General features: G+C 38.1%; 1 protein-coding gene across 2 annotated transcripts in view; it reads right to left on the bottom strand.

Moving 5' to 3' along the window:
* BANP (BTG3 associated nuclear protein) overlaps positions 1-21,272 on the bottom strand; it is a 152,803-nt gene that overhangs the window by 128,119 nt on the left and 3,412 nt on the right. For both annotated transcript variants that reach the window (XM_034073136.1, XM_034073137.1), the window contains exons 2-4: positions 10,152-10,296; positions 8,518-8,612; positions 7,043-7,242 (exon numbers count right to left, since the gene is read on the bottom strand). In XM_034073136.1, coding sequence (XP_033929027.1) covers positions 7,043-7,242; positions 8,518-8,612; positions 10,152-10,221 — 365 coding nt within the window. In that variant the 5' untranslated portion in view covers positions 10,222-10,296. The remainder of the gene's footprint in view (positions 1-7,042; positions 7,243-8,517; positions 8,613-10,151; positions 10,297-21,272) is intronic.

Below are 21,272 nucleotides of genomic sequence, written 5' to 3'. Positions count from 1 at the left end.
TATAGTATCAACTGAAGAAAATATAGGAAGGAGGTTAACGATATACACCAGCAGCTCCACAGCCACTATTTAGTGATAAGTACTGAACAATTACTACTCTAACAGCCTGGATTAACATAGTAGGATAGTTTATTATAATCTATAAAACACCTTCTGATAAAAAAAGCTACAAAAATGAAAAAGCTATTCAATACCTGATAACATGTAATTGGGTTGGTCAAGGGGTTTGTAACTCACAGGGCAGGGGACGGAGAGGAACAGAATTCTAGCTATTTTGGTTTTTATACCAATAACTTGATTATATTTCTTTAGATTTGTTTGATTTTTTCCCCTATAGACTTTATAGAGGAGCAACAACAGTTTTCCTAAATTTAGATGAAAAGTTATCCTATTTCCAATTTTTTCACTCCAACTCCTATTTTTTTTTATTTAAAACCATCTCAGTTTTCAATTTTTTGCCTACAAAGACACTTGTAAGCAAAGAAAAAATCATACACCAGAAACACAAATCTGGAACCTGAGAGATCTGCAGCCAAAAGGCTTCCCAAGTAGCACGCTGCAAAGTAGATGGACAAATCCTGTTCTTCAAACCCTATTACACTGGTTTAATTAAACTTAACAGTTTTATTAGCGAAATACATCCTAAAGGATACAAGAATGCTCATGCATCCCATCTGTTTCACAACTGCATCAAGCATTCTCTTCTGCATGTAAAAAAACAATTGTTTCCTACCTTAAGGTAAAAAAGACACATGCTGTTTTCTAAAACCTAGCTGATTGAACCTACCAACACCACAATTAACTGCAGACAAGCCTATCTAAAGCACCTCTACTTCAAGAATCATGGAATAGTTTGTGTTGGAATGGACCTTAAAGCTCATCGAGCTCCAACCCCTGCTATGGGCAGGGACCCCTTCCACTGGAGCAGCTGCTCCAAGCCCCTGTGTCCAACCTGGCCTTGAGCACTGCCAGGGATGGGGCAGCCACAGCTTCTCTGGGCACCCTGTGCCAGCGCCTCAGCACCCTCACAGGGAACAGCTTCTGCCTAAGAGCTCAGCTCAGTCTCCCCTCTCTTGGGCAGGTTCAAGCCATTCCCCTTGGCCTGTCCCTACAGGCCCTTGCCCAAAGTCCCTCTTCCCAGCATTCCAGCATAAGCAGCTCTGGTCCAGCCCACTAATCAGCCTTGTTCAAAGATACCATATTAGGACTTTGTGCAGTATGCGAGTGCATTAAACTCTGCAATTCCATTTAACTCTCCAATTCCCATTAAAGAAAAAATATGTGCAATTCTATCTCTACACATAGTGACCAATATCCTTAATCGGTTAGCCACAAATGCATATGGTAAGGAACCAGATGTATGTGGTCTGTATTTCAGCTTTACCATACCAAAGGCTCAAGGGAAATAGCTGAACAAAAGAAAAGCTCCATTTACCTATGAATTTCCATATTTCACAGAAATACTTTTATTATTAAATATGAAGAGAACACCAATTTTAAATTTAATTCCTTTTCAAAATTACTACATTTTAAAAATTGCTCTCAATTACATCTATTTACCCAGGAAAAATGTGCAAATAACAGAGCAGAACTGCACAATGTGGTACTTCCAGAAAATGCCCATAAATACAAATGATGAACAGTTCTGTGAAACCAAACCAAATTCCTATGTTATCAGAAGCAATCAACCTTAACAATTTATACTTGAGCTTACCCGCTCAAAAGAATGAATAATGGAAAGACACTGACAAAAATAACACTGTTTCTAGGCTGAAATCTTTCAGATTAAGTTATTTTCTTCAAAACATGGATAAAAGATTTGAGTCAGACTTTCACAGTGTGCATTCATCAATTTCCAAGTCTCAAGACCTGGGCACATGCTAGATTTCAAACATCATCTGAAGCTGCCATACAGGCAAGCCACCAGGCATTGCTCTCCTATCCAAGAAGCTTTCAGCAGCTACTGGAATTTTTGACCAGCATGGTACCTCATAAAGAAAAGAAATTAAGAGGGGTTTAATAGCCATACTGCCAGGAAATGTTGCAGACAGAGGAAGAGAGTCAATCACTTCCTGGATGGAAAATCAGGGCTGTGTTAATGCTGCACAAAGCCGGACAAAGCCTAGAACACTGGGACAATATACATACTCCCATTACTGATTTATTACATTATTTTGCTACTGGTTCTTGGCTCTTTTCAAAGTCCATATAGCTCAGCATAACTCTTTTCTCACAAGAAAGACGTTTTTAGAGACTTTATTATCACTGTGTCTCTGCAGGTAATCCTGACAACTCTGTGGTTTTAAGCAGCAGCCACTAAACACTGAGAAAACTCTTCCTAAAACTCATTCCCACCCCTTTCTCTGCCTCCCCAGGAAACTAAGATTTAACATCTCCAATCCTAAATAACACTTCACACTCTTATGACCAAATCTGACAGAAAGAAAGTGTCATACAGATACTAAACACCTATTAAAGTCTGTGGCCAGGCTAAGGACAAGCCCACAGCAGCTATCAACAGCAGTCAGGAATGCTACTATCATGGGAATAGCATGGAAGATTTCAAAACCTCATAGCATAAAGCATCATGGACCACACAGGAAACACAAGGCTTGTGCAGTCAAAAGGCAGAGGATATAGGACCAAAATCCTATATAAAACTGTACTTATTTTATTCTGGTTTTCCTGTGATGATTTACTGAGATTCAAGTTACATGTTACTCCGTATTATTTATGGCCTACTGCTGTTTCCCTCAAACCAGTTTAATTCTCACAAATTCAGAATTACTTCTTTCAAAGGAAGTTCTCCTGTTAGTTTTTGCTGCAGATTAAACTTCTTACTTCCAGCATACTTGGAGATCCAGAAGTTAACCTATTGTTCCCCTGTATTTCAACCATTCGTACAAATCATTAATTACACAGCTCCACATATCCTCTACTTTCTTCCTTATCTCCACTGCAATTAGCTAGTATATAATGAAGTATCATAACAGCAGATCAGGGCAAACAACATGAACAGAAGAACTGAGAACAATTCAGCCTTCATGAAGATGTACTTATGCAAAATACCAAAACCAGTACACAGCACTAATTTCTGAATTCAGCATTTTGCAGTTTTCAGAAACATCAGCAAACCTTCAAAAAATCACATTTCCAAAAAAGGATGTTAGAATATTTCCACACATATCACTTCTCATGTGTTTAATAAGCAGACAGAAAGCAGAATAAGACTCTAACAAGCATTACATTTCTGTTCTGGGAGCTAGGAACATGGAGTGGCTCCTGACTTACTGCAAATCTTCTTAAAATCTTCTATTTCGTTTCCCTAAGAGGAATTTTTAAATGTTGGAAACAACAGTTTGGCAGAAAGCAGGTAGGAGTTATCCTAATAGATCAATGTGTTAAGTTTACTGAAGAGACAACTTATTATTCAATGTAAGCCTGATAACTGCTGCAAAATGAGACTTATACCTCCATAGTGCAGCTATATGCACAGATTAACACTCCACCTTATAAGAAGCCAGTGCACAGTGCTGCAAACAGCATAAAATTCCAGATCAAGCCAAGGCAGGCCATGGCACATAGCTGTGAATTCACATGTTATGCTGTAACTACACAATTCCACCACAAGATGACGCAGGAGAAAGCGTCTCTGTCCAAGTTGTCAGTTTGAAACACCCTTAGCTCATGATGAGATGAAAACAAGGACAAGTCTTAGGAAAAGTAATTTGATTTTAAAAGCACAAATAGCACAAAGCAATCAAACTGTGTGAATTTGAAATGCACAGTTCATACACTTTAGTGTGTGCATTGCTGTAAAACAAGTTTTGTGTTAAAGCTGAACCAAATTAATGCAAATAATTACCAAGAGTATTATAACCAAAATTCACTATAGAGTGGAAAAGATCACAAACCCTAAGGTATTTATTGAAGAAGAGAATGAGTCTGCTTCATTGGCAGTTTAGCACCACCTGGCTGAACGTTTTTGCTGGAGCACCAAACCCAGTATTACTGTAGTGGCAGAACAAGAAAAATAAGATTGAAGAACCTCATTCAGATGCAGCATCTGCAAATTGGCATCCAAAATACTGAATCTTGTTGGCAGCTCTCCTCTGCCATCTGGGATGTAAGGGGAAAAGGGAACTACACAGAGAGTTGATACAACAGAACAAGCCGTGCAGGCATTAATTGGAAATAATCAACAAATGATAAAGGTTTTTATGAATGAGAGACAGGGAAATCAGTGAAACACCATCACTGTGAAACTGAAGGGCTACTAATGCCAAGTTAAACACATACGCCCTAGCTATTTTCTTTTGAGTCATATAGGCCACAGACTGCTAAAAGAACAAAAAGCCCTCAGTGCTTTGTTGGCAAGATGCATTTGATAATGTGCAGCTTCATACCAACACTAACAAATATTTGGGGCAGAGAATCTTACAGTCTTCAAGACTTCTATCTAAATCATGTTCTAACCGCTTGAGAAGCCATCATCATAAATCTGTACACCCAACACAAAAGATTAAACACCAAGCTCACCATTAACACACAGGACACACACACTTCTGATGGTTACAGAGATTAAAAACAAACCACCTCGGGTCTGGCAAATCCCATAAGAAACACAAAACAGTACAATTTACAGAGGAAAGCATTCACTGGACATGAATTAATAGACTCCCAAAGGGACCATGCATTTCTGAAAGTGTTTTGAAGTCTTTTGTGCACAAGCCACAGTAAGTTCAGCTTATGCACTAGAACTCGAAGATCTCTAACATAGAGACAAATAAAAATTTAGCAACAAATTTAAAGAACGCTGCTTGAGAAATAATTATTGATAAAATATATTTAGGAAGAAGTTGTGTAATACTCTAGTTACTTGAACTGTGATCCAAACCGTTACCACATGTACTTTATCTCTTTTGATACACAACCAGAATTAACCTTTTCAACACGTAACTGGGAAGCCTTCAAAAGCACAGGTAGATGTAGACACAGCACCTACCTTAAAGAAAAATTAAATGGAAAAAGGGAAAAGGAAGATGTCTGACGGTCAGAGTGTTCATCACAAGCAAAAAGAACAAAGACAAGCGAAGAAATTCTGAACTGGGGCCCAAACACTGCATTTGGACATCTGAAAAGGAAAGTTGTTTTGGAAAAGACTCAGGATACAGAATCATAGACCAGTTAGGGTTGGAAAGGACCTCATGATCATCAGGTTCCAGCCCCCCTGCCATGCGCAGGGACACCTCACACTAAACCATGGCACCCAAGGCTCCGTCCAGTCTGGCCTTGAACACTGCCAGGGATGGAGCACTCACAAAGTCCCTGGGCAACCCATTCCAGTGCCTCATCACCCTCACAGTAAAGAATTTCTTCCTTATATCCAATCTAAACTTCCCCTGTTTAAGTTCTAACCCATTACCCCTTGTCCTGTCACTACAGTCCCTAATGAAGAGTCCCTCCCCAGGATCCCTATAGGCCCCCTTCTGATACTGGAAGGCTGCAATGATGTCTCCACGCAGCCTTCTCTTCCCCAGGCTGTAGAGCCTCAATATCAGCTGCTCCTGCATAGGTGACTGCTTCAGCAGGAGGAGCACAGATTACTCCAATTTACACTGAAAATAAAAAGGATATTTGAACTTTTAATACAGAAATCAAGAAACACATTGGGTTGTGTATTAGTTTAGAGTTTTAAATACAAATAAGGTATCTTTTAAAGAGATTAGACTCCACTCATCAGTACTCACACTCAGCAACCATGAAGTAGCAGTCTGAATTATGCAGGAGGTACAGGTCCCTGAGCAAAATATATCTCCCTCAGGTAAAAACCTCCAACTCTGAACCCTTACAGTAGCACAGTTATACTTTACCCTGCTTCATAAATGCATGAACTGAAAGATCTAATAACAAAATGCAATTACAACCTTGAGATAATTTTTTTAACTTAAAATACCAACTATAAAAATAGCAGTACTGAAAGAAAAAAGTAAGAAGAGCCTAGGGGGAAAGAGGCCCAAAAAAAGTGTCATGTTTGTGGTGGTCTGGGCTTTTTCCCCTCACATCACATGGGTGAGCCTCAAAACATAAAGCAAGGAACTGATTTTTCTATACAGCTCTAGAGTACTGCACTAAAACACTGCACCAAGTATAACATACCAAAAATGCATACAAAATAATCTTCAGATATTGAGACAGCTCAAAGACAGTGATAAAGATCAGAAGATGGAAAAGCAGACTGACAAAAGATGAATTTGGTATATCTTGACTAGAACGCTATGACATGTTCAAGTTGCCTATGCACCTTTGTAATGGAGAATAAAAAGTAATTATTTAGAGAAGTATTGAGTTTTTCCTAACTATAAAAGTATGAATGAGAAGGGAAAAAGTTAGACAAAAGAGACTTTTGATAAGCATATTTCTCTGGCTGGAGTCATCTCCACAGTAAAATGACAGGCACATTTAGATTCAGATATTTAAAACCGTATTAAGCAACTCATACATAGAGGTACTACAGGTCAAACCTGCTCCTTCGTCATAGTGGATCAGATTATTTAACAGATTTTCCATTTCCAACTTCTAACCCTCCCAAAAGCAGTTATTATTCTAGAAAGAGTCTTTAGAAAATAAGCACACAAAACAAACTCTGTTGTATGTCTGGGGAACTAAAGTCAAATGAAAAGCAATTAGAATGATGAACTCATTAACTCAAAACAGCCATATAAATAAAAGCAAATCAAGTAAAAAAAAACTGTCTAAAATAGCTGATGAGACTTTTCCAGAGGATGGATGAACCACTCTTCAGTCAAAATGAAATGTGAAATGTGGAAATAGTTGCAAACTGTCCACACACCGTAAGTACATTCTAAGTAACATCAAGAAACTGGTACAAAAATTACCTTCAAGATAAATTAACTCTACACTCATAAACAGCACTCCAAACCCTTGACAGTTATACAGAAATCTACAGTGTTTGATGCCAAAGAAATGGATTTACGTTATTTTAAAAAGCATGTTGATGAGTAATCTGTTCTTTTCTTACCATCGTACTTTATTGCATGTCTGTGTAGCGCCAAGAGGAGAACCTGCCACCATGGGGACTTGGATGGGGCTGTGTTGTTTGTTCATTACAAGATCCAGCTTCTCTTCCAATGATTTACAGGTAGCCTCTAGTGCCAGCAACTTTGCCTCAATGCTATCCAACCGAAGGCATATTGTCTGATTAATGGAATACAGGAACGACTAGAAAGGGAGAATGAAAAAGAAACTGATTTTAAAGACTTACACATTTATCTCCAGCAACATACACATAAGGAAGCTACAGACAAATGTGACTGGAAAACAATTCTAAAGGAACTAGGAGCGTGCCTAGTGACAACATTCATCCACATACAAAACTGATGACATCCAGGAGCATTTTAGCATTCTCAAGTTCTTCCAGATCTTTACTTATAAGCCAAAAGCATCCAAGCCAAACATATTTTCACCTAAGTACTTTGTTGGTATGATTTCATACACATGTCAAAGCCTTTCCATACAAGTAAAAACAAAAGGATTGTAAATCTATGAATGCATCTTCCTGGATAAAGTTAAGTAAGATCTTTTTCCTGCCCAAGCACATAAATTCAGATTATTACAGTGGAAATCATATCAACACGAATAACCTCAGAGACAATTAATGCAACTCATTTAAATTCTCTCCTGAACAGCAAACCAAGAAAAGCAAATAAATAAAACCTGTTTTCCTAAGCAATTTTATTGAAAAGAAAGACTATTCTACTTGGTTCATCTTGGGAAAAATAGGCCATTAAAGGGTAACGTTACACGCATTTGCCTTCCCAAACAGCAACTATGCCATCTTGTGGCCCACGGATACAACTTGCACTCCTCATCACGCCGGTTTACAGCGCTGCTCCCTGGTGCTCTTTCAATACAGAGCTTCAGTTTCTATGACCGTTTCGGAACTACATACCGTTTAACGTGTGTGGCAATAAAACACTACTCATGTGCTCCGAGGAACAACAAAAACCCCACAAAACTAAAACACACTAGAAAGAAAAGCAGGGGAAGCTCTGCAAGCACAGAAAAGCCTGAGCTACTGAGCCTGAACCAAATCTGGTTTAGGCATTAGGAGAATGTTGTTAGCTTAAAGTAATGATTTTAAACACACACGAAATATCTACAAATTGTAATACAAACACAGGTCAATTTTATTCACTTTATCAAAAAATGTACCAATAGTGACATTTGAGTCACTGGAATTAATTCTGATGACATTTTATACTGCTTGTAAAATTCTTGCTACAGATTTTACACTGGAGAACTAGGCAATCATCCAGATTTTTACATTTAAGCACAAAAATGAACAAACATATACAAGAAGGCTATAATTCCAGTACTATGCAATAACATAATAAATAAATAGTTAATTTTACATTCATTTCTCTTAATGTATTTCCCTAAGTAAGCTAACTTAATTCTGTTACAAATAAAAACAGGAAAAGGCATTATCATAACCTTAATAGAGGGATCCTGGCAGTTAATTTCTATACGCTGGCGTTTCAGAGCAGGTTCTACATCATCATCTGTCACTTCATGATTCTCCAGCACAACTGCAAAGAAAAATAAGCACTGACATAGTTTATAATACAAGAGGACAAGGCTCAATTTGAAAACATTAAATTAATAAAATAAAAAATTAAAAGGTTTTTAATTAACATAAAAGGTGTTTGACATATTGTATGTATTCTTTTACACTTACTTGGGTTCTCTCTTAAATATATGACAGTGTTTTACCGTTTCTCAAGAAACATTTATCTAAATCCAATACTTTATTCCAAGCACACTGAGGATGTAACACTCAAGCATTACCGTGGATTTTTTTATTAGGAACTTACCAGAAAGTAGCAGAGTTGCCACATTTCCTGTTCTGCTTTGACAGATTCTACATGCTTCTGACCCCCATGTTTATAAAAAAACATAAGTACTAATGAAGTTCTGTACAAAGAAAGAGTTATACCCACTACTCAGTATAGTAGTGGGTTATTTTTCCCCAGTGTAGATGAACAAAATCCTGCCAGCTTTCCAAAATTACCACTTGCATGTGCACACCCATAGGTTCTAATAGCCTATCTCTAATAGCCTTGAAGAAAAAAGTAATAAAGGAAAACTGACTTCAGAACCTGAAGGTCCGGCTGGCAAAATCAAGGGTAAAGCCCTGGAAAAGCCTCACTGTCAGAGAGAGCATCACTCAAGAACAGACCAGGTTTGAGCTCCTTAACTAAACTGAGCAAAGGAAGCATTGTTTAAGGTTGACCATATCACAGCAGACACTCAACACTAAGTTACCTGGTAGACTACAAAAGGCAAGTCCCAGCTTCTCCTCCAACACCTTGGGAACATTTTTGATTTGCATCAGTTTTTTTACATGTTTCTGTTTTCTGTAACTGTAGTTACTGTTTTTCAGTCACCTCCTCACATGTAATGGCAGCATAGGATCAGGCTGATCTCATTATTTTGGCTTAGTAGGTCAAGTTCTAAGCAAGGATTATCACAGTATTTGCTTCCAGGAGTGTTTTTAAATTTGAATCATGTATGAGAGAAACTATTTTACAATCAAACAAATCATAATGGATTGGTGACAGTTCTCATTTGAAGGAAAACCTAAAATATGTATCTGGTTTGGAGAAAAACAAAGATTGCAGGAGGCCATATTTAATTCAGTTTTCAGCACTAGTCTACCCCTGTACAAAAAAGCCCCAGGAAATAAACCTTGTAAAAGAAAAGTAAAATTGAAAAAATCTGATTAAAGGGCATCTGAAATGAAAAGTTGTTTTGGAAAACACTGAGGATGTAGAACCATAGACTAGTTAGGGTTGGAAAGGACCTCATGATCATCAGGTTCCATCTGCCCTGACATGGGCAGGGACACTTCACAATAAACCATGGCACCCAAGGCTCTGTCCAACCTGGCCTTAAACATTGCCAGGGATGAGGCAATGAAGATACACCAGATAAGCTATTGAAAACCTGGTGTGTAGCCTTAAGAAATACCTGCAGCACTGCTTTATATAACCTTAGCAGCGATTTCCACCTTGTCAATGGGCAATACTATAAATATCTTTATGCCATCACTAGCACCTGTACTGTACCTGGGTTATCTGGAGTTAGGTCTTCAACAGCAATCTGCACAACATCTGCCAAATCCTGTTCTGACATCATTCAGAACCAGGCAGCAATATCCAGTCAAATACCACTGCAGGTCCACACAGAGGTAATTTTGCAAGTCATGCAATCCTGAAAAACAGCAGCAAGTGTGTGTTAATAGAGATTACCTTATATATTAATACTCCTTTTATTTTTTCCATTCTTGCTCTATATAAGGAGATGCAATTCCCAACACAAGTAACCGACCTACAAGCAAACATCCAGTGGTATCAGTTTCTACTTTTCCACTCGCTATCCCCATCAAAGAGCAAAGGACTGAACCACGTGCATCACCCCCAACTCAATCTTTCTATACTGGGTCCGAGACAAGAGCTCAAGCTTTCCTTCCTGATCCACCTTTCTACATTTTCCTAACAGATAAAGTGAACATTTACTTCACAGATTTGGCTGATCATCAGGATAAAATAAAACATTTGTTTTGTAAGCTGATTTTTGTTTTAGATGTTTCAAGAGCATACAAGACCATTTCTAAACAGCAAGGGTTTAATTTACAAACTATTGCTTAGCTCTTGGAAGTGATCAGTCTTTAGTCTTACGAAGCATATGAAGTTCCCAAGCCAGGCTAGATCTGCAATTACCACATTCTGTACAGATTTGTATGTACTACACAAGATCTTTACATGTATGAATCTTAAAAGGCCTCTCAAATTTTCAGAAACAGTCACTGAGAACAAGGAGCCTCCTTGTAGCTAATTGCAACTAGACTTGAAGCAAAACTTGACTTTTCTTCTTGAGTTATTGAACTTGCCTGAGTTTTCTACAGCTCAATCCTGATGAAGCCATTTTCAGAATATGGTCCTGATTTTAAAGCCAAAATATTTCTCAGCCCTGTCTTCCTTGGAATTGTCTGTCAAGGTTATTCATCAGCATTTTAAGAGAAACCTTCAGTCTGTACAATTGAATTTGAAGCACTGGAACCATTCATATCCGTGCATTCTCACAGTTTACAAAAGTATAGACAATGAATACCAAGAAGACATCAGCCAATATTTTTCCTTTTTAACCTGAAGCAAAAAACGCTAGAGGGATAATTTGAGTTCTACCAGTGGAAATGGTAATTCATCCTTCAACACCAACACTGAATCAAATCCAACTATGCATAAAGATTTTCCTCTTTCCCAATTCCACTTTAGCACAAGAAAGCCATAAAGCCAGACAAGTGGGATACTAATTCTTGAAGAGAGCAACACAACCTAAAGGAGAACTTTGAGCAACCACTGCACACTGCGAACGCCCATCTCACAAGGGGGGATCTCCCCATGTATCCCAATTGTTTACTCAAAATACCAGTGCTGCCAATAGAGAGTCATTTGGAATTCTGATCGTGGTGAAAAACTGTTGAGACAGCACAGCCTGTGGCTTCACGCCCAAAAAACCTGGCAATACATTAGTGCATATGGATGCCATTTTGGTAAATTGTATTTGCCATTTCTGAGAAATCCTGGTAACCAGCCAGGCTTAACAGAATAAAACAGCTGTGCTGCAGTTATTGTTTCATAATGTCACATACTGCTAGTAATATTAAGAACCCTGCCCTCAACTTGAAGGAAGACAGCCGCCACCCCAAACACTAAAAAGGCACAAACTAGAACAAAACTCAACTTTGAAGACTTGGCCTGTTTACACAATTCAAGATTTCACTCCTAGTTCACGTGTTGTGTTGAAATCAGTTATAGCTACAAATATATCAGTATTTTATAAAGCATTACAAAGGATTTGCAATGCTTTTGTTTAAACACAGTTTAGTATTTCACTTGATGCATGTATTCAGGCTTCCATAATTCCTTAATTAAAAAAAAAGAAATCACTGAAATTGATTTAACCTTTCTTCAACACAAACAATTTCACACTTCTGACATCAGTTCCCCATTTCACATGGGTCATAGCCTGAAAATATTCAGCCTCATGTCAGAATTACCATCACAATATTCTGCCACAGAGCCTTAAAACACAGGCATAACAACCAAACTATGGCAGAGCAGCTACTACACACACACAGCAATGTGCCTTCATATCATTAGTATTTATTTCCATTTAAGCAAATTTTATTACAACTTCAGTAACTCAGACACTGCTTACAGGCAATCAGCCAACATCCTCATGGAACACATTTCTGCCTTCTCAACAGGCAGAACAAAATATACTTCTGCTGTCATCAGAGGCAGAGAGCTCCTCTATTGGAACATAAGTGGAAACAAGTAATTCTGTTATTAACACTAGATGTGTGGATTAAGAAGGCAATGCCCAAGCAAGCAACACTGGGTACTGCAACCACAGCAGCCATCAGAACTTGTATAAAACATCCCTCTCCCACATTCAGAACTTCAATTTATAACAGGAAATTTTAGCAGTGGTCTAACCTTGCTTTCAGAACCATGGGTAAAGGCCCAGTAAAATTTAACAGTTAGCTTACCAGTGTTGAAAAGCTGATAACATTCAGAACAACTTTGCCAATACAGCTTCCACACATTTTACCAAGGGAAGCATTGACCAGCATTTCCTCATGCAAAACACTTCTGAAATTCGCTAAGTGTTCCCAGCCTTTTCTTTTTTCCCCTCCTTTCTTTCTTCTGGCTGAAACGCTAGTCCCCATTAATTCCAAATTAAGCATATGTACATTGGCATTAAGCCACCCATGCTGAAATATCACCTGGAACAAATATTAAACTATAAGGAAGAAATATTAACATAAAGTCAGGAAGCCAAGGATAAACTGCAAGAGGGACACGAAACGTGCCCACTTTTCCTCCCCCAGCCAGCATGTGGAAGTTGGATCAACAGAGCAATATTTTATAGTCAATTTGCCATTATCTAGGGGAGGGGTATGGGAAGACAGCTCATACCAGACAATGGAAAATGTCTCATTAATACGTACACTACAGGAGGCCCTGGCCAGCCAGACTCACACTGACTCCAGCTGAGCTATTTAGGTGGCTATTTAGATCTGCACTGCATCCATCACTTCTCCCAGAGCATTTTTGGGGGGTTGGAAGAGACTTCTTCAACTCTGCCACAATGCAAAAACTGAGGAATAGGTTATGGTGTGTACCTGAGCAATCCTCCCACCTCCATTCCCACCTCAGCCCTGCGTGACTTCAAATCTCAGTTACCTCAAATGCTTCTGACCCTTCAGACCTCTTGCATCATGCAACCCAGTTCCCATATCAGCTGTTACTGTCCACCCTCTTCCCTCTGCATGCCAGATATGACTTTTGCAAACCTTGCCTAATAAAGCTGCCATAACCCATTCCTGTTGTATAAAGCAGAACAAACTAAAAACTGGCTCAGGTTTTAATCAGAGTGAATAATGGAAATACTCATACACAGCACACAATACTACATTAGTTCCTTCTTACCTCCCAAAGGAATTTTTTTCAAAATCTTGAGAAAACAGTCCTAAAGATTCCAAGATAGAACAAGCATCAATATGGAGTAACAAAACTAAACCTTCTAATAATAAATACAAACTATTTCATCACCCACCAAATCTTAAAAATGTTAATTTCCCCATTTATGTATTATGAGTTGAAAGTGAAGACACACACTCCTCCCTGTTCCTGGATTTTCATATTCAGAAACCAAGGCAAAGAGATGAGCAAAAAGCCCAAAGCCTTCCTGCAACCCCGTGCCAGGAGGTGGCTCTAGTACTGCAACACTCAGGAAAAACAGGGACAACTAAAGGTATAAATTTAAAGCAGATTAGATAAAGTGCACTAACGATCTCTGCCAATAGTCTTACTCAGAATTGATGCATTTAACACAAATTAGCCTTTGTTTAATTAAGTAAATTAGTATTTGTAAGCGACTAAATTCACCTGAATTCTAGATCAGCTTTTCCACACATAAGTTTAATGTAATTTAATTAATCTATTTTAAAACGTTAATCCAGAATAATTCTTCTGAGCAGTCCCTTGTAAATAAACTTATTTACTGAAACATCTGATGGCTTCAGAAAGTCACAGGGAACCATTCCAAAGCATACAAGCAAAAACATCCAATGCCTTGTTAACATATAAAAACACAGACAAAACAAATCTTCTCTTTTGTACTAATTAGTGAGGGTAAATACTAAATGTTAAAAGGACGTTTTCCAAAGCTTTAGTCTGCTGAGTGTTTAATTGAACTTCTCTTGTTTGAGCAGCTCATCACCCCCTGGCTAATATTTCTCAGTGCTGTTGACAAATGAAAACACTTCTTTCATACTTCAGCTTGAATGATGACAAACATTTACTGCTGCCTGTGTGAGAACAGCTGAAGGATGCCTCTTCACTTTGCCCAAACCAGAAGTGCCAAATGTTTTTTCTCCTTTTTGTTCTACTTTTACTTTAAATGGATTAAGGCAAATTTTCAAATCTGTCATTTCTATTACAAACATATATTCTTATTTACACAATTACTATTAGCCAATCAGCCAATTTTTTCTGAGCCTAATGCCCACCATGGATGTCACAGTGGGACAAAGGTCCTTATCTTGCAAAGACCTATGATTTGGTGACACACATAAAAGTTTTCCGAAACAGCAAACAAGCTCAAATATAAAGAGAAGCCCAATGATAAGAAGGTGTCTGATATATGCATGCATACAAGAGGATTAATCCTCTGTGAGGATAAGTTTGTGCAGAAGTAAAATGACCTTATGCTGTAAAAGGATTACAGTATAAAGATCATCTCCCCTCTGAAAGGGAAGATCCATAGAGAACATAATACTTGTTAACTCTGCTGCTTTATAAGTCAGTTCAACTGCCCTGAGTTCTTGTCCCTCGAGGGAAATAGCCCAGCAAGACTACTGAATTAAGTCTGTGCAAAGAATAATCCACCCCAAGAACGCCTTTGTGCAGCTCTGTTAAACCCACTCTGGAAGCAAATGATGAAAAAACAGCAAAAACGCATTCCGAGTGCAAAACAACATTTTTCATGTGATGGTGTTAACAGAAGATGAACCAGCAGGCACAGGTTTAAGCCTGGCTAACCCAGCAAAAGATCTGCATCAACCAGTTTGATGTGTCTTCACAGAAGACAATCTCTATGAGCAGTCCCATGGAAAGACCTGGAAATGTTCATATAATGCAATATGTGAAGTTATTTTATTCCTGGCCATTACAAGGTTCAGAACCTGACGAAGCTCCTTTAGTCTTGTGCTGTGACTTGCAGCATTTCTGTAATCCCAAAGTCTGGCTTTTTTTCCCTAGATGAAGTCACTTTAGTTGGTATCTGGAACAGAGCCTTCCTACTCTAATTAGTAATTCCCCAACAAGCCACATCAGTGGAAATGTTAATGGACTGTAACAAATGATGAATAACATAATAAAAAGCTGCAATTTAATAGCATGCAGGGTTAAATGCACTGTAAATATAGGCACTACCAGCCTCCCTTATGCTCCAGCTCTCTGAAGCTGCAGTCTTATCAGGATATGAAATTGAAAATCACATTCAGGAGGATAACAGGGGCAGAAGAGATCAGAACTTAAACTTTATTACTACTAAAAACTACAAAGGAAAATATTATAATCTTTCTTAGCATCTGTTTAGCTTTCATCCTTATTCTCAATCCACCTTAAAAGGCAAGTAAAGACACTGTATTTAAAGTAAATTTCAGAGTAAAACTACACAAGCATCTTAGTTTAACAGTTTTAAAAAAACACAAAAAACACAACAATGGAATAATATACAGACATATCTGGTTCAGCCAAAGATCAGAAAAATAATTTATCTCCCAAAACATATCACAAACATTCCTTATCTGTGAAAGCACGGACAGCAGCCACAGCATTCTGAAAACAGATATATAAAATAAATATCAGCCAGAGATGCTATGCTGAACAATTCCAGTACTTGTAACACAGATAGCAATGAAAAAGAAACCTAGCTGCTCTAAGGAACTTGACATTTTTGGAACTTGAAAGTACAAAATCTTGCACAGGGGCAGAAATTCTTCATTAGTCTATGAAAGTTCAAATTATTACCATTATTATTATTGCTTTACTCCTAGAAGTATTCCCCATTTTTTTCACCCACCTGCTACAAGCCATTGTTTTGCTTCAATGTCTTTTTCTAACTCTTCTAATCCACTGCCAATGGCCACAATACTAACACAGGAATGACCATTGTCAAGTGTGTGGCGACATGCACCAGCAACTCAAGTACAAATGCTCTGTAGGCCTTGTATAAACATTCTTGCTGCTGTCAGGTGCCAACATCTGCAACGCCACATCTCTGATATCATTATTCTCAAGTGAGCTAGGAAGGATATGTTAACACCTATCACAACTACACCTTCTGGTGCAAAACAGTCTGAATTTGATTCTACAGACACATAATCCCATTGAGCCTAATGAGACTACCCACATGGGCAGAGTATACCCAACTGTCTGCAGATTCTGTGCCTTAGGTCAGTTTCCTGAGGTCAATCAGTTTTCTGCATCATGGTTTAATAACTCAGGACATAGGTCATTAACACTAGGCACAATTTGTATAGCAAATAGAAAACAAGGACTGCCCAGAGACCAAAAGCAGTATGCAGATCCAGACACAAACATACTGTTTTATTGTTTTCATCCACTAGATGGAGAATCTTTACCAATAACAGCTCAAAAAAAAAAAAAAACCTGCAAGTACTTAAATTCAAAGAAAAAGATTCCAAAATTGATTTCGTATAACTCAAATATCAGTGTCCCTCAGTCTCTAAGAATTCCTACCCATGATCAGAATTATTTTTGAGATAGATAGTTCTGATGCCCTCTGAACTTTGGGTAACCATAACTTCATTTGAAATTATAAATTACTTTATATATATATATATATATATATAACCTCTTCACCTAGTTGTCTGTGATACTTCATATTGACTCTATGTATTTCAAATCACTGCCTAACACAATCTGAATTATCTAGGGCAGATCTTAGAGCTTTACAGATACATTTATCAAAGTGTTTTTCTTTTGTGCCTTAATAAACTCCAAAACACTCCACAGGTTTGGTGAAGAGAGGAATTCTTAGTGAGATTCTGACTTGAATGGCTTGCAGTGTACTCTAATTAATGAAGGCAGCCTCACCATATCATGTTCAAGATATATCTTCAAGCATCACACCTAACTCACTGTGCCTGTTTTCACATAGGGATGCCTGTACTCTTGTGCCTTTACAGAAAAAAACCCTCAGAGAGTAAGTTTAGTCCTGTAAGTTTCCAATTTAGGACTACTTTCAGATGTTTCTAGTGAAGTGACATTGCTGCTAAACAGGTAAAATCAAAGCAAAAAACTATCCTAATGCTATTACTAGTTGAAAAAACCCCATATTAACAAGAAAAATGTCTGCAACAGCAGCACCCCAAGTCCTTTTCATATTGTCTACAGGCAAAAAGCTCTTACCAGAACATTAAGCATATGAAAAATAGCAAAGCTTTGCTTGAAGGTTAGCTAGGTTAGTGTATTATATAGCTGCCAACATTGTACAGTGTTTGAATTCTGTTTTGTTTCCTATTCTCAATCACACAACTCAAAGAACTCAAAGTACATTAAGAAGTTACACTTTTAACATGGAAGAATCCACAGAGGCTCACAGATTCAGCAATAACAGGTCTAGTACAATGTGTGCTATCAATCCACAAAGGGAGCCCTGAACACTCTATTCAGGATTCAATTTTTTCATCTGGAAAGGGAAAAAAGAAAGGAAAAAACAATAAAATCTCCAAGTTGCAATATCTGCCTAAAATAAAACAGGTTATTTTAAACAGAGTTGATGTGACTCTTCTTGCAGGGGAAATGGAGAAAAAAAACAGGATTTCTAAACATCTCAAGTCACTTCTCTGTAAGAGCTGAGGTGGAGGGAGGAAAAGGGGAGCTTTCTTTGGAAAGCCAATACTCCAGAAAACACTGTAGCCAAAGTATCACCAGCTACAAAATCACTGTGGCACTAACTTTGAGCAGGTATCATGCAAAATTCCTGCACCGCACCATAATTCTCATGAGCAGCAGGAGAAAGTTACACTGCAAAAGAGCTTCCATTGTTCCTACTCAAAAGATCCACAGGGAGAGTCAAGAAGCTGACTGAGAAGAGCTGTGAAGGAATCAAACTCAGAGGAAGGGAACAAGCAGTATAAACACCTGTACAAAGATTAGAATGCAGTCGTCTTCAGCTGAGCCTCCTTTGCAGCGAGGGATCTGCATTGTGCTCATGAAACACAAGTAGCTTCACAAAGGAACAAGGGTGCATGTCTTCCCCCAAGAAGGATGTGTAGACTGGCACAAGTTGATCACCAGATATTTGACCCTGAACTTGCACATGAGAGAAGACTCTGGTGATTACAATTTCTATCAAATCTTGAGTTTCATTACTTCATTTCTAGTGGGGGAAAGAAGTGTAAGGATATTAAAACGTTTTTAAGTCTTAATGGCATAGATTGAAATAATCCTCAGAAATTTCAGCTCTGATTTCCACATGAAGCAGATGCCCAAAAGCTGCAACATTCTTTAAAACTCGTACATGAAACATTTGTAGATGCTTTCTAGCTAACAATGCTGCGCAATGGTCAGAAAGCCTTTGAGATGCTTTGACTCAACTCCAAAGGATTTTAAGGAATATATTTATAACAACAGATCTAGAATCCCCTTTGGAAAGTGGGAAATAAAGAGCCTAGCAAAAGGAATGCAACTAAAAATAACAATTCTAAAAATCTGTCAGATGCTGGCAGGAGAGAGGAGGTGGTGAAAACATTTATTAATATTAAAACACTTGCTCAAACTTGATGAATAAATGAAGCTTCTGAATGCTGACCACCTACATAATAATCTATACCTGTTAAAAGCACCTGCACACATCTCATGTAACTCTATTAACTATTTCAGTATTAATCAGCTATCCCATAAATTTTCTTCCTGCTTAATACTTTAATTTTATTTTATATTTGATATTTGTGAAAATTTAGGCAATTATTTAAGTTCATTTCCCTTTTGCAAGACTCAAAGTAAAGATCAAAAGATGGGAAATAAAGAGATTTTAAGGAAATCCACATAGTTTTCAACTTGTGCCTCTGAAAGCCCAGGGTTTTTTTATGTTGTCCAGTCATTTCAGCATCACAAAGTACCCCTCCCTCTCCCCCCCAAAATAAATATCTGTACACAAGAAAACAGCTTAATAAATAGTATCCCAGATGGTACTTTAACCTATAAAAGACCACGGAAATGGCAGACATTATCTCAATGCAATTAATAAGAAATGTTTACCAAAAGACAGATTTGAGTTGAAGAAATATTCCAGGAAAATCTCCTCTTCCAGAAGCCCTCAAGTGTCACCAGGCTTCAGTGGGGCTGGGCTCTGCCTGCATGGGATAAGTGCATCAACACACCGGAGGACATGCTGACTCCAGGAAAAGAAGGCTTTTCACCAGTTTTGGCATCAATGACCACATCCCAACAGCTGCATTACCAAAGGAGCCTGTGGTTCTTCAAAACTTCCAACAACATTTATTCCAGGTTTATAAACAGAGTTAGAAGAAAGGCTGAATGAAGAATAAGCTGGCAACCAGAGAGTACAGAAAAGAAACCTGAGCTGGACATGACTTCCATCTGAAGGACTGAACTAGTGAACCACATCTTGTATTACTAACTCCACCAAAGCAAATATCGCTTCACTGATCAAACACTGCAATTTACTGCAAACAGGAAATTATTACTTTTAAAAATGCTGATAAAAATTGTATGATAGCTAGGGGGAGGAAGATGTTAAAATTACTTTCTTTTTTGTTTTATTAGAAATTATCCACAATGTGTTCTATTACAATTTCTTCCCTACAATCTCATGCTTTCTTAGGAAAAGCATAAAGAACAAGAAAAAAATAATTTAAGTTATGCTAGATAGAATGGAACTTTTTAATTTATACAAAAAGTAATAATTATGCACTTTCATAAACAATAGGTTTAGGCTGGAGTCTATTATTTGCTCTAAAGAGTTACAGGTATCAGTAAATTCAGAGTCCATTTCATACTAAATTCACAGAAGTAAGCAGATAAAAGAATGTACATGTCTGATTAAACTAAAAACCAGCTCTGATACAGGGCTCTCCATATTTAACACCACCCGTATTTTTCCATTATAAAGAAGCAGAATGTTACCTACTCACAGCTAAGTTAAAGGATCATTTGAAACTTTTAGTGTGGGAAACTGTTCACATGTGTTTCTGCTGACACACTGTAGAAATGACCATCGCTGCCTGGATGAAAATGTGAACAACACCTGTGCCCCAAATCCTGTGGCTGTACTCAAGCCACGGGCACCCCCAGAAACACAAGCATAGCTCCAATGTTGTGACTGTAGCACATTAACAATAACCACTATGCTTGGTCTAGGCAAAAGCACCCAACAGTGAAATTCCAATCACTGCCAAGGGAAACATCTTGCCCCCCACTGGACTGCAAAACAGCGCTGGTGAGGAGCCATTTCCATTAGGCTCAACTGTTGGACATCCAGATCTGTTCCTCTCCTCAGCTCCAGGACACTGTGTGCATGTCACAGGTGCTCTACCCCAAAACATCATTTGTCATTGTTGTGAAGTAGAGCACAGATAATACGCCAAGCCTCTTTTCCTTTGACTATCATGTTAAACCTAGCTCTTCTACAAAAACCAAACATAAATGTGGAGTCAGGGTGTGGGAATAAGACCTGCGCTTCAACCTGACCTCCTTCAGCACACTCTGCAGGAGCCCTTGCTTAGTGCACAGTCTCCATTGGCAGAAAGAATTAAAGACTTTCTAATACTGTAACCTTCTATTTAGATTGCCTCGTTGTGCAAAAGAGGCTTTGCTGCATCACTTAGAGGCTTTGCCTTAGGAAGTTATCTCATCCAAAGTCAGCAGCCACCCCAAGAGCAGAGTGCAGTATGACAAGCACTTGCCTCAGTATAAGGGAAATACCTGCAAAATGCTTTATTCTACTGTGTTTGCCTTACCTAAAACACAGTCTTTGACAACAGAAGCATATAATTTATTTTTTTTACCATTTTATATTTTTACTACTACTATATAAAAATATTTTATACTTTTACCATCTTC

Source organism: Melopsittacus undulatus, chromosome Z (genome assembly GCF_012275295.1).
Source record: "Melopsittacus undulatus isolate bMelUnd1 chromosome Z, bMelUnd1.mat.Z, whole genome shotgun sequence".
NCBI classification, from domain to species: Eukaryota; Metazoa; Chordata; class Aves; order Psittaciformes; family Psittaculidae; genus Melopsittacus; species Melopsittacus undulatus.
This window is presented reverse-complemented; position numbering and strand designations above follow the sequence as displayed.